Source organism: Suncus etruscus, chromosome 1 (genome assembly GCF_024139225.1).
Source record: "Suncus etruscus isolate mSunEtr1 chromosome 1, mSunEtr1.pri.cur, whole genome shotgun sequence".
NCBI lineage: Eukaryota > Metazoa > Chordata > Mammalia > Eulipotyphla > Soricidae > Suncus > Suncus etruscus.
The window spans coordinates 15,880,264-15,893,582 of NC_064848.1; the positions used below are offsets into that span (position 1 = coordinate 15,880,264).

At 44.7% G+C, this 13,319-nt stretch overlaps 1 protein-coding gene across 1 annotated transcript in view; it reads right to left on the reverse strand.

The window, feature by feature from the left end:
- Positions 1-13,319, reverse strand: part of CUL1 (cullin 1) — a 64,090-nt gene that overhangs the window by 15,921 nt on the left and 34,850 nt on the right. Inside the window, exons 3-8 of the mRNA XM_049769407.1 lie at positions 6,659-6,833; positions 5,716-5,883; positions 3,360-3,410; positions 3,082-3,172; positions 2,368-2,531; positions 604-766 (exon numbers count right to left, since the gene is read on the reverse strand). Coding sequence (XP_049625364.1) covers positions 604-766; positions 2,368-2,531; positions 3,082-3,172; positions 3,360-3,410; positions 5,716-5,883; positions 6,659-6,833 — 812 coding nt within the window. The remainder of the gene's footprint in view (positions 1-603; positions 767-2,367; positions 2,532-3,081; positions 3,173-3,359; positions 3,411-5,715; positions 5,884-6,658; positions 6,834-13,319) is intronic.

Here is a 13,319-nt window from a genome sequence, read left to right on the forward strand (position 1 = left end):
TTTTTTATATTTATATACATGTGCTTAGTTACAGGCAAAAATACAATGGTGCTATTGGAAGAGCTAACTTATTCTGAAAAATCATGGAGAGAGAAGATAATCGTTATTATAGGAACTTCATGTGAGGCTTCCTGATCATTCTTTTTCTCTTGTTTTTATTTTAATTTTTTGTTTTTGGTTTTTGGGCCACATCTAGCGATGCTCAGGGTTTACTCCTGGCTCTGCATCAATTTTCATTTCTGGCGCGCTCAGATGGGATGTTAAGGATCCAAAACCACACAGGATGCTGGAGATAGAACCCAGGCTGGCTGCATGCAGAGTAAGTGCCTTCCCCACTGTGCTATTGCTCCAGCTCCCCATCAATCTTTTATCCAGCTCCTAACATGGTTTTCTTTCTTTCTCTCTCTCTCCCTCCCCCCCCCCTTCTCTCTCTTCTCACACCACATACACTCCATTTTCATATCTCTTTCTCTCCCTCCCTCCCTCCCTCCCTCCCTCCCTCCCTCCCTCCCTCCCTCCCTCCCTCCCTTTTCCCCTCCCAAGTCTAGAGCTTCAGCAGCACCAAGAAACAGGAACAGCCTAGGCTAGAGGGGATGTACCCACCTTCATTCTTGTCTGCGTCCAGAAGGTTCTGAAACTCAGTGTGGAAAATTTCCAGGTGCTTCTCGATGAGCACCTGCTCACATTTCCGGGCCAGTTCATCCTGCGTACTCTCGTGCAGGTATACCTGAACCCGCCGCTGCTCCTCCAGCAGACGGGCCTCGGCCTAGGGGAAGAGGAAGAGGGCTTATTCCTGTAACTAGCCTGCTCAGATGGGGGGAGGACAACGGGGAGAAGCTTCCAAATTCCAGAGTACAGGAGATACTCCCCATGTAGGTTCCCTTTTTATGGTTCTTGCAGGACGGGGCAATAATGGCCTGAAAATATTAAGTATAATAATGCATTTAAATTGTTTTCTTTTTTTGTTATTTTTGAGCCACACCCGGTGATGTTCAGGGGCTACTCCAGGTATGTGCTTAGAAATCACTCCTGGCTTGGGAGACCATATGGGATGCCGGGGGATTGATTCACGGTTGGTCCTAGGTTAGTGCATGCAACGCAAATGCTCTACCACTTGTGCCACTGCTTTGGCCCCTGCATTTAATTTTTTTATCTTTTATTTGGCCATATCTGGCAGTGCTCAAGGATTCCTTCTGACGCTATACTCAGGGATACCTCTGGTGGAATTCTCGGGGATCAAACCTGAGTGGACTGAGTGCGTTATCTGTTGTAGCCTCCATAAAGCTTTTTTTTGGAAGGAGGGGGAATTGGGCCACACCCAGTGATGGCTCAGGGGTTACTCCTGGCTATGCACTCAGAAATCGCTCCTAGCCTGGGGACCATATGGGATGCCAGGGAATCGAACCAAGGTCCATCCTAGGTTAGTGCTTGCAAGGCAGTCACCTTACTGCTAGTGCCACTGCTCTGGTCCCCCATAAAGCTTTTTTGTTTGTTTCTGGGCCACACCAGTGGTACTCAGGGGTTACTCCCTGCTCTGCACTCAGAAATCACTCCTGGCAGGTTCAGTGGACCAAATGGGATGCTGGGAACCGAACTCAGGTCTGTTCAAGGTCAGCCAGGTGCAAGACAAATGCCCTACCTGCTATGCTATCGCTCTGGCCCCCATAAAGCATTTGAGAGGAAGAAAATCCACGTTATTACTGTATACTTTATAGTGAATACTCTATTAATTTTTATCATAAGTATATAGCATAAGTGAGATCAGAGTGCAGACTGTAAAAGGTCCCTACACTACATACAACACAAGAGTTTCACTTCAAATATGTTTCAAATGAACTGATGATGTAGTCACTATTAACAATTCGAATGTCTTTACTTGGACTTTTTCCTTTAGATATGTAATATTCCATCTGAGGATCATGTCCACACAATTTGTTTTTGTTACAAAGTGGGTTTATCCTGGCTCTGCACTCAGAGATTGGTCCTGGCAAGATTTGGGGGACTATAGGGAGGGCCAGGGAGTAACATAGGGTCAGCCACATGCAAAGCAAATGCCTCCCCCCTGCTGTACTGTTACCCTCGCTCCAATATTCATGGTTTTATGGAGATAACACCTATTCTCTCTCCTCTATATGAACCCTAATGAGAGAACCACTACTTTGACTACTAGCAGTACTAGCACTCTAGCAGTCAAATCTACCATAGTCCCTGGGAAGAACCAAGTGGAAATAATCAGTAATTAGATTAAATACTTACAAATAAATAAAGTTCTCTTCTATCTCTGTCTCTTTCCTTATGGCTATGGTGGCTTCCACTGACCAGACTGACATTCCAGAGGCCTTCATGGCAAAGCTGTTTGAAACTTACCTTTTTCATGTACTCCGTAACTGGGTTCTGCTGCAAGAACTCCGTGCTCTCCCTGGTATAAAATCTCTCAGTATCAGCCAAAAACTGTGACTCAAAGGATTCTTTATAGACCGTTAACGTGGGGCCCTTGGCAAAGGCGTCATCTTCATTCAGACCCAGTTCCACTGCAAAGACACAGGCACTCTGGTTCAGTGACCAGCTTTTTCCTAAGGGCTGCGAGGAGCATGTTCATTTGAGGGACACTAGAAGTGCCTGGTTTCAAGAGAAAACAATCTTTGGCTACAGAAAGTAAAAGCACGTAACTTGGAAGTATGGCCAGGCATGTGGCAAGGCTATGATAAAGTTCACAGAGATGGTTTAATTTCTACAAGCTTAAAAACATAAAACAACTCCAATTAAATCTGTCAAGAACTCTACAATGCTACCCATGTCTCCAAAATATATTAATTCTCATGTTTGTATACAGGTTTCTGCTTATCATTTGGCTTCATTAATGACACTATTGTAGTATATACCCAGCAATTCAGTATGAGACCAGAAAATAATTCAAATGCATCAAAGTCTTCTTAAAGGCACAAGAGTCAAGCAAACGTCAAACTAATTTACAGAAAATCATGAGTGCCTTTGTCCATGTAACTGTATTCTGGCAGAGTGCATGAAATCAAATCTGCAGTGAGCCCATAAATGCCGCTGGGAACAAGGCCCAAAGCTCACCATAGGACTGCACCACGCCGCTAATCAGTCTGGTATTGATGGTCTCGCCATTTCTTTCCTTCTCTATCAGCTTTAAGACAGCATTCGTAACCTGGGGAAAGCACAGAGACATGGTATGTGAGCAACAGGAGGTAGGCATAGACATGTCTGAAATAATTCCGCTCAACCACAATGAAAGGAAAGCTCCCCAAGGGTGAGGAAGACTAGAGGCAGGGGGTGAAGTCTGCAGGGGCTACTGAGAAAACCTCACAGATAAATTCACACAAGTCCTACCATACCTGTTTATTCAGCGGCCGGAACAGACAATCTCTCCAAGTCACCAATGCAAGCTGGATGCAAAGGAAAAGTAAAAGGATAAGACATCTAGACATTTTCTTAAAAGCTGAAGTCATATAAAATAATCTGAGTCTCAGAATATGTCAATATTTCTTTGATTAATCAATCACAAGGTGAAGAAATCAGAAAGCCACTCTTTTTTATGGGGTGGGGGGCTCCATACCTGGAGGGGCTCCTGGCTCTGTACTCAGAAATTGCTCTTGGCAGGTTTAGGGAACCATATGGGATGCCAGGGATCAAACCCAGGTCCAACCTAGGACATCTACATGCCAGGCAAATGCCCTAGCGACATTGGAAATTTGGACTGCACTTGAGGTTAAATTAAGAGTGGTTTTCTTGACTGGAGAGATAGCACAGTGGAAGGGCATTTGCCTTGCACACACCTGATCCAAGAGGGATGGTAGTTCGAATCCCGACATCCCATCTAGTCTCCTGAGCCTGCCAGGAGCAATTTCTGAGTGCAGAGCCAGGAGTAATCCAAGAGTCACTGGATGTGGCCCCAAGAAACAAACAAACAAACAAACAAACAAAACCAACTAAACCAAAAACAAACAAGTTTCAAATGTCTATCAGATGACACTTGAGTAGATAAGATAAAAAGAAAACTACCTGAATTTATTTTAAGGCAATATTGGAACATTGGTAGAGGTAGGTGGACATTGTTAGTAGGACTGGTGCTCAAAAGAATAACTTTCTTTCACCCACCTGACACAGTGTCAGGACTGTTTGAAAGTGTCTGTGTACTTGAGGGACCTGAGGTGGGTTAACTTCAGTGGAAGCATGTCCCAATGGCAAAAGATTAGAAAATCTGCAGGCATACAGATGCCTGCCAAAGAAAGATGCTAGAACCCACGACTCACGTTTCTCTGTAGGCCTGTGCCTGGCTGAGCTCAGGTGTGATTAAGAGTGACACCTGGCAGCGCTGGGAGGTGTGAGGAGATGGACAAGGTTTGTGCTCTACCACCTGAGCCTCACAGGAGTTCTTTTATTTATTTATTTATTTATTTATTTATTTATTTATTTATTTATTTATTTATTTATTTATTTATTTATTTATTTATTTATTCAGTTTTTTGGGTCACCCCCAGTGGTGCTCAGGGGTTACTCCTAACCCTGTGTCAGAAATTGCTCCTGGCAGGCTCGAGGGACCATATGGGATGCCGAGATTCAAACTGTGGTCCATCCTGTGTTGGCCGCGTGCAAAGCAAACGCCCCACCGCTGTGCTCTTGCTCCAGCCCCATCATTTACTTATTTTTTAGGGAATGGGAGGTAGGGATTTAGTATGCATCTGGCTGTGCTCAAGGGATCACTTCTGGTGGGGCTTGTTTGACCAGTGATTGAACCCCGGTCAAACATATGTAAAGCTAACACCCTCCCTGATGACTAACTCTCTGCCTGCTCCCTCTCCCTATGATATTAAACAGGCTGTCTAGAGAGGTATTCTTTTACATTTTACTGCTTAAATTAAAATTAAGTGAGGGGGGCCGGAGAGATAGCACAGTGGCGTTTGCCTTGCAAGAGCGAAAACAGAACCTAAGGTGGTTGGTTCGAATCCCGGCGTCCCATATGGTCCCTCGTGCCTGCCAGGAGCTATTTCTGAGCAGATAGCCAGGAGTAACCCCTGAGCACCACAGGGTGTGGCCCAAAAACAAAACAAAAACAAAATTAAATGAGAGGGGCTGGAGAGATAGTACAACAGAGAGGGCGTTTGCCTTGCATGTAGCTGACCTGGCTCCCATAGGATCCCCAAGCAACACCAGGAAGAATTCCTAACCGAAGAACCAGGAGTAACACCTGAGCACTTCAGGCAGGGTTCCAAACACCCTCCCCCACAATTTAACATTCAACTACAAATTGCTGAACATCTCCTTTAAACACCTCTTATAGCCAGAACAATGCTTTTAGCAGGCAGGTGCCATGGTGTAGGTGGCTGACAAAGGTACCAAAAGTAGTCCCCAGAGATCCTGCAGGAATGATCTCAGAGCACTGCAGGGTACAGCTCCCCAAATCCAGGCATATTAAAGTGAAACAAGCCCGAGTCCTCCCTCTAACATTTTAAAAAACTCATCACGACATGGTGCCAGGGAAAGTGGGGAGTAGAGTTGGGCGTGGCGCATAGCCAGCCCTCCCTGGAGTCACAGGGACGGAGGGTCCCTTCAGTGCTGAGGGATAGTCAGGAAGGGCCCTTCAAGGGCCTTGAACAATAAAACGCAGATCCAGGAGGTAGCTCCAGAGGTGGCCAGGCTCCCAAGTCAATGGAAAGGGGAGAAACAGGGGAAGTGGGTCAGCGGACTCACCGAGTAGATCTCGTAGATGCCTTTGCGGCCCTCGTCACACTCGCGGCGCACCCAGTGTCTATTGAGGTAGGCGCAGATTCCATTGAGGACTTTGCTGGAGAACCGATAGTCCTCCCACTGCTGCGTGTAGAACTTGAGGACACTCTCGTCCATCAGGTCTTCTCCATCCTAGGGTGGCCGGGGAACAAAAATGGAAACAAAAACTTGCATTAAAGCACAGAGGGGTTCAGTTTCACCACTGAAATTCAAATGGTTTTTAGTGGTCAAGAGTCTCTAGTATAAAATCTCTCAAGCATATAGTTCATGAGAGTCTACATAAAAAAAAAAAAAATTTTTTTTTTTTTTTTTTGGTTTTTTGGGCCACACCCGGTGGTGCTCAGGGGTTACTCCTGGCTGTCTGCTCAGAAATAGCTCCTGGCAGGCACGGGGGACCATATGGGACACTGGGATTCGAACCAACCACCTTTGGTCCTGGATGGGCTGCTTGCAAGGCAAACGCCGCTGTGCTCTCTCTCCGGGCCCAAAAAGGAACTTTTTTATATTAAATATGCATTTGCATGTTAAGAAAAATTACCTAAACTTTTAGAATACAGGAGCTAGAATGGCACTCTAACATCTCATACAGTCAGTCCCTCACACACCAGCAGGAATGATTCCTGACTGCAGAGCCAGAAGTAAGCCCAGAATATTGCTGTGTGTTGCCCAAAAATCACACTGAAAAAAAAAAAAAAAAAAACCCAAACAAATGCACCAAATGCAAACTCAGCAGTAATGTAAATAGCAGTTCCACAGTTTTTCCATGAACTTACAAAGAAATTAATAAAACAAAATGTGGTTTATAGAAAAAAAATGGAAAAAATGACAAAAATTTAGTATTTAAGTCAAAATCACCGTTTTACTACTTTAAATGTTTTTGTTGGGGCACCTATAAAATGTCTCTCACCTTGAGAAGATTTGTCAAATAATTCTTCAAAAACTCTTTAAGCCGCTTGTACAACTCCAAGCCCACGAACTGAGCTCCCCCGGGAGTCTGGCCCTTCTTCGACTTGGAGGGAGGGACACCGGCCCCTCGAGCTTGGCTAGACTGGTGGACGCTAGTGCAATAGTTGTAGACATGGCTGGGAGAGAAGTCAAGGAGACCCACGGGATAATCAGTGAGCAGCACAACACAAGATCACTTAGAAAAACCTTTAGGAGTTCAATGCAAACTTGTTACAACCAGAGGGAAAAATAATTGACTCGCAGACCAGTAAGCGAGAATACAAAGCACATACAATTGTCCCAGACCCTCCAGAGTGAACAGAGCAGAGGATCCTCAAGGTCCTCGGACACTGACAATGGGGACCTGCCCAAGAGGGCGTTGGGAAGGGAGGGACAAATGGGCACCAGGTCCAAGTTAAGACCGCAAGCGAAAAAGCCATGTCTCAAAGCCAGAAAAAAGCCGAGACCACACTCTACCACTGGGCAAGCTCTGAAGGTCAGGTTTAACTTTGAGATTATTTCTATGGAATTTTAGACAAAGCTACCACTTGAGGGTGAAGGACAGAGGGCAGAAAAGATATCAGGGCAAGAGATACATTCAGAATTCTGACATACTTGGGAAAGAGGTTTCTCTACAAATCCAAGAAGCAAAAACAGTGCCAAACAAAATAGACCGAACAACACCAAGACATTTAGTCATCCAAATGGCAAAAAACAAAGAGAGAGACTGACTCTTTAAAGCAGTAAGGGAGAAAAAAATTCCTCAAAGAAAAAAAAAAAGAATCAAACCAGATCCTCCATTTGACATATTCAAACTACTGAGTGAAACTTTCAACTAGAGTCCACTACCCAGCAAAATTTTCATTTACATGGGAGGGAGGGTTTAAAAACATTCTCAGACCAAAAAGAACTCACAATATTTGTGCTAACCAAACCAACCCTAAATGAACTACTCAAAGAACAATCACGCAAACCAAATCCCCAATTGTAACAACAACTCTACACAATATAATGGCACAATAGCCCTTTCTGTCAATAGTTTCCTTAAATGTCAATGGCCTAAACTCTCTCATCAAAAACGGATATAGCTGTTTAGATTGAGCAGGTGTCCAATAAACTACACGTCAAAAACTTCTGCTACAAATGTCATTCATTGAGTATGTTTTTGTAATTTGTTTTCAATTTCAGGTGGTTCACCACTATACCATAATGTTCATGATTTTAGATTGCTTTTACGAAAGGAACCTGACACTTCATGGTGTAGACTCCTCTTACAGTACTCATTACCATATCACTTAGTTTTCTAGACATGAATGCACTATAAAACAATATAACCCATGAAGCCTTTCTTCAGTAAAGTTTTACCCTCACCAATCATGATTGGCCTAGAAAATAGAAAACCTTTACATCTGACTTGCCAGCTATATATATATACACACACACGTATGTATGTATGTATGTATGTATATATTGGTTTTTGGGGCCACACCCATTTGATGCTCAGGGGTTACTCCTGGCTAAGCACTCAGAAATCGCCCTGGCTTGGGGGGACCATATAGCGCTTGCAAGGCAGACACCTTACCTCTAGCGCCACCTCACCGGCCCCAGCTTTATATTTTTTAAGCCTTCTGTTCCATTTCACCTGGGTCAGCTTTTCAACTATTATCTATGGATCGAACTTCATTGTCTGTCTATATATGTGCATAAGTGTATATGTTGGCCACCCCAATGCCTGTCTAATGTCAGTCTGTAGTATAATGCCTATGTTGTATATTGTCCTTCCCCTCCTTCATCCCTTCACTTACCAATTCCACTTACCAATTCTTTTCTAGCCCTTCACTCTCTCAGCTCCAATCTGTTATTTCCCCCAAGTACTTAACTCCTCAGGAAGCAGAACATTCCCCCACCCCAGCCAGCTGCCAACCAGCTCCCAAAGTGAAAAGATAGATTCCCAGCCCAAGAAGCTGCCACTAATGCTGCTGCTGATTTGCTCTCAGCAGCCCCTTTCATTCCACCTCCCTTCGCTGTGGACTGTTGCTCACTACCAGATTTATTTTCTGAGAAGTCCCCAGCTTGAGGACATTTCCTGATAGATGACTGCTGGAAGCCATTTTTAGACACCCCAAGATCATGCTGCAGGTTGAAGCTGTGTTTCGTATTTTATCCCACCACCCCAAGACTATTTCAAAGACTTCAAGGGGACATGTATATCTCCTTGGAATATTTTTTTGATGCATTTCCTTAACAGGTATGACTCTTATTGTCTATCTTCTTATGCAGCAGTTTCCTCCATTCCATTTTTTTAAAAACTATTTAGTAAGAAATTCTAGTAGATAAGTTTTTCTAGTGTTCTGAATTCATGTTAGAACCAGGTTATCGGGATTGTTTAGCTTATTATTTTTCCTCCCATAAGCACCAGTAGTACCATGAGACATTGCCCGTTTTGCATAGGTACATTAAAATAGGGAAATCTTGGATGTGCAAACAATTTCTAATAGAGATAGGAACACATAAATTTTATATTGCAGTTGGTCCTTATACCCTGAACACTTGACATAGTGATTTGGCTTAGGCTTCAGAAGATCGGACATTGAACGTTCACCCCAAACCTTGGATCCATACTTTCTATGGAAACAGCACTGTTTTCTACACCATCACCAAGAATTGGACTTCTACCAGGGAAGGCCCTAAAGCTGCCCAGCATCAACTTAACTCCTGAGTGGGTTCATATGACACCCTGGCGACTTGGTAACAGCAACAACCTGTTCTCAGGACAAGGTTCTCTGCACTGACCCCTTATGGTGAGATGAAACCAGAAGATGTTCCGCATCACTCTGACTTCGACGACATAGGATCTGTACAGAAACCAGGATCTTTAACTACAGAAACCTAACAGCAACAACTTGTGATTGAGAAGAGCTTTTACTGGGACCACATGGAAAGACTTTGGGGTTAGACAACTTAGTATGCATGGAGACTGTAGTTGGTCTTATGCCAAGATGCTTCATGGGTAAGGTCTCCCTGTTTCTAGGCCAAAGGTTTTTTCTTTCTATTTTCCCATATTATGCTGTGCCTATACAAAAACCATACACACACACCTTTTTTATTGTACTTTTTTGGGGGGGTTTCGGCCACACCCGCTTGATGCTCAGGGGTTACTCCTGGCTAAGTGCTCAGAAATTGCCCCTGGCTTGGGGGACCATATGGGACACCGGGGGATCGAACCGAGGTCCTTCCTTGGCTAGCGCTTGCAAGGCAGACACCTTATCTCTAGCGCCACTTCACCGGCCCCTTTTATTGTACTTTTTATCTCGTCTTTTAAATTGGGGCTCCCCTATTTTTCATAGAACCTTGGGATAGGATTACTCTATTTTAACACATATTCCCGCATTGCTATATAAAACTAAGAGTAAAGTAAAAGTAAAGGAGAAAAGGGCCAGATGGTAGTGGGATAGGATGTACTGGGGTCCAGTGGTAGAAGGAGGTTGACATTGGTGGTGGGAAGGGTCCTTACTCATTGTATACCTGAAATACCTATGTAGACCTGTGTAGGCTACATTTGTTTCAAAAACAACAACAAAATGATGTTGCTTAATCTTAAAAACAAAAAAACACATCCTTTATTCCTGGAATGAAACCAACTTGGTCATGGTGTATGACCTTTTTAATGAGGCGTTGGATCCTATTTGCTAGGATTTTGTTGAGGATCTTTGCATCTGTGTTCATCAGGGATATTGATCTGTAGCTTTCCTTTCCTTTCCTTTTTCCTTTCCTTTCCTTTCCTTCCCTTCCCTTCCCTTCCCTTCCCTTCCCTTCCCTTCCCTTCCCTTCCCTTCCCTTCCCTTCCCTTCCCTTCCCTTCCCTTCCCTTCCCTTCCCTTCCCTTCCCTTCCCTTCCCTTCCCTTCCCTTCCCTTCCCTTCCCTTCCCTTCCCTTCCCTTCCCTTCCCTTCCTCCCTCCCTCCCTCCCTCCCCCCACTTTTTTTTTTGCCGTATCTCTGCTGGGTTTGGTATTAGGGTGATGTTAATTTCACAAAAATTATTTGGGAGTGTTTCAATCCAGGTTCAAACCCCAGCACCCCATGTTGCTCCCCGGGCCTGCCAGTAGTGATCCCTGAGAACAGAGCCAGGGGTAATTACACCTTGAGCACCACAGGTGTAGACCCCAAACCTTAGCTGCCAGACACTGGGCTAGGAGTAGCCCATGAGCACAGCCTGGTGTGGTCCCCAAAGCAAAACCAAAAAACCAAAAACTAATCATAAAGGTGAGAGGGACACTTCACAACAATAAAAGTACCCGTTTATGTTACAAAATAAATAATACACATCACCTGCAAATGCTCCAAATAACAACTTTTTTTTTTTTTTTTTGGTTTTTGGGCCACACCCGTTTGACGCTCAGGGGTTACTCCTGGCTATGTGCTCAGAAATCGCCCCTGGCTTGGGGGGACCATATGGGACGCCGGGGGATCGAACCGCGGTCCTTCCTTGGCTAGCGCTTGCAAGGCAGACACCTTACCTTCAGCGCCACCTACCTGGCCCCTCCAAATAACAACTTTAAGACACAAGAAGTAATAGTGGACAGAGCTTAAGGGAGGCGGGGTGGGGGGTGGGGGAGAGGAAGGCCAACCTCCCGGAGGAGATTCCAGAGTCTCAGCAGCCACAAAAAGCACTCTCACCCATTACCACATGTATAGTATGTGGATGAACTGGTTTCTTGAAAGGAGCAAAGGTAAGCAAAGGGAGAAGCCTGGGCTTGTAGACCTTGCAGGATGTGTGGTAGAGAATCCTCTACGTCCGTGAGTGGGCAGACACACAGAATCTGGCACCTGCACACCACTGCCTGCACCCAATGGATAGACGCTGCAAAATCAAAGTCAGTCCTTCCTTCCTTTCTTTCTTATCACCTTTGTTGGTCTTTCTTTCTCTCTCCCTCTCCTTCCTTGCTTGATTGTTCCCTCTCACTCACTCAACCTTCCTCCTTTCCCCCACTCCCTATGGTTGACTGCCTTCAGTTCCTACACCTTCATCACCACCAATGTGCCCACACACCTCCATCACTAACCCTGTCACTTCTACTACACCTTTCAAGTCCCCCTGAACTCCACTGCCCAGTTTGTTAATCTTGAGTTTTATAATCTAAGGCCAAAAGTAGTTCATTTCTGTCTATTCCTTTCTTGAGTCTCTCTTCCACAGGTGAGTAAGATCATTCGGCAGTTTGTCCGTTTCCCCCTCTGCCTTAGCACATCCTTTAGATTCATCCACTGCAGCAAATGCAGCATCTTTCTTACAGCTACAGAGGATTCATAGCTGCGGCTTTTTTTTTCATTCATTCTGTCTACACCTAGGCTGCTTCTACAGGCCCACTACTATACTCAGTGTTGCAACGAGCACCTTCGGGCCTACACAGGACTGCACCCTCTGGCCTTTCCATTGAACTAAAGTTTCGTTTGCTGAGATCACCACAAGGGATATGGAGCCTCACAAGCAACACTTGGGAGGACCTTCCTGTGTCTCTTCCCATACAACAACAAAAACCCAACCTGTCACTAGGTAAATCAAAACAAAGTAATATTTCATGTCCTAGATGTAAAGTGAAAAGTCTGATAAGGCCAAGCATAGGTTGGGCAGTACAGAGAAGGGTCAGTTGCTCTGGACACCAGCCTAGCAGTTTGGAAATGGCCTGGGGTTCAGCTACCACACCTCAGCATAGGAAGCTGGCAAAAATTTTTTAAAACCCCAAGCCTCACCTCATACCACATACAAAAGCAAAACTCGAGATGGACGCAGCTCTAATTGTTAAACCCCAAAATATAAAGCTGTGAGAGGAAAACAGGGCCTCAATGAACCCGGAAAAGGATTATTTTGTTGTTGATTTTTTTGGGCCAAACCCAGAGGTGCTCACTGCTTACTCATGCTGGCTTGGTGGACCATAGGGGATGCCAGGGATCGAACCTGAGTCGGCCACATGCAAATGCCTTCCTTACCTGCTGTACTATTATCTCTCCAGCCCTAGTAGAGGCTTGGTCAGGTCACAGAGGACAATATGAAAGGAAAAAAAAAAAAATGGGGAGGGGGCTAGAGAGATAAAGTACTTGTCTTGCACATAGCTGACCTAGGCTTGATGCCTAGAACCTCATATGATTCCCCTGAGTCCACCAGGAGTGATCCCCAAGCATCAGTGGTGAGTCTTCCACCCTCCTCCCCAAAAACCCAAAAGGTAAGAAAAAAGAGAAAAAGAAAATAAGGACAACTGATCAGGCTTGCTCAGCAACACTCAGATACCATTATTAGGAAAAGGACCGAAAGCTCAGAGAGTAACAAAACACACCAGACAGAACCAGAGAATCTGTGAACTGAGACCTAAAACTTAGTAATAATGGATGCATGCAGAAAAAAAAAGAGGGGAGGACATCATAACAGTCAGACTAGAAAAATGGAGTCAGCATCACTAGGGAAATGCAAACAAGACAGTGAGGTGGGGTCCCCCAGCCCCAGTGGCTCAATTTAAAAATTGGGGAAGTCAAGCTGATGCAAAATGGTATGGGACAGTTCTGAAAAGAGAGTTCACATTTCTTTTTGTTTTGTTTTTTTTTTGGGGGGGGGGCCACACCCATTTGATGCT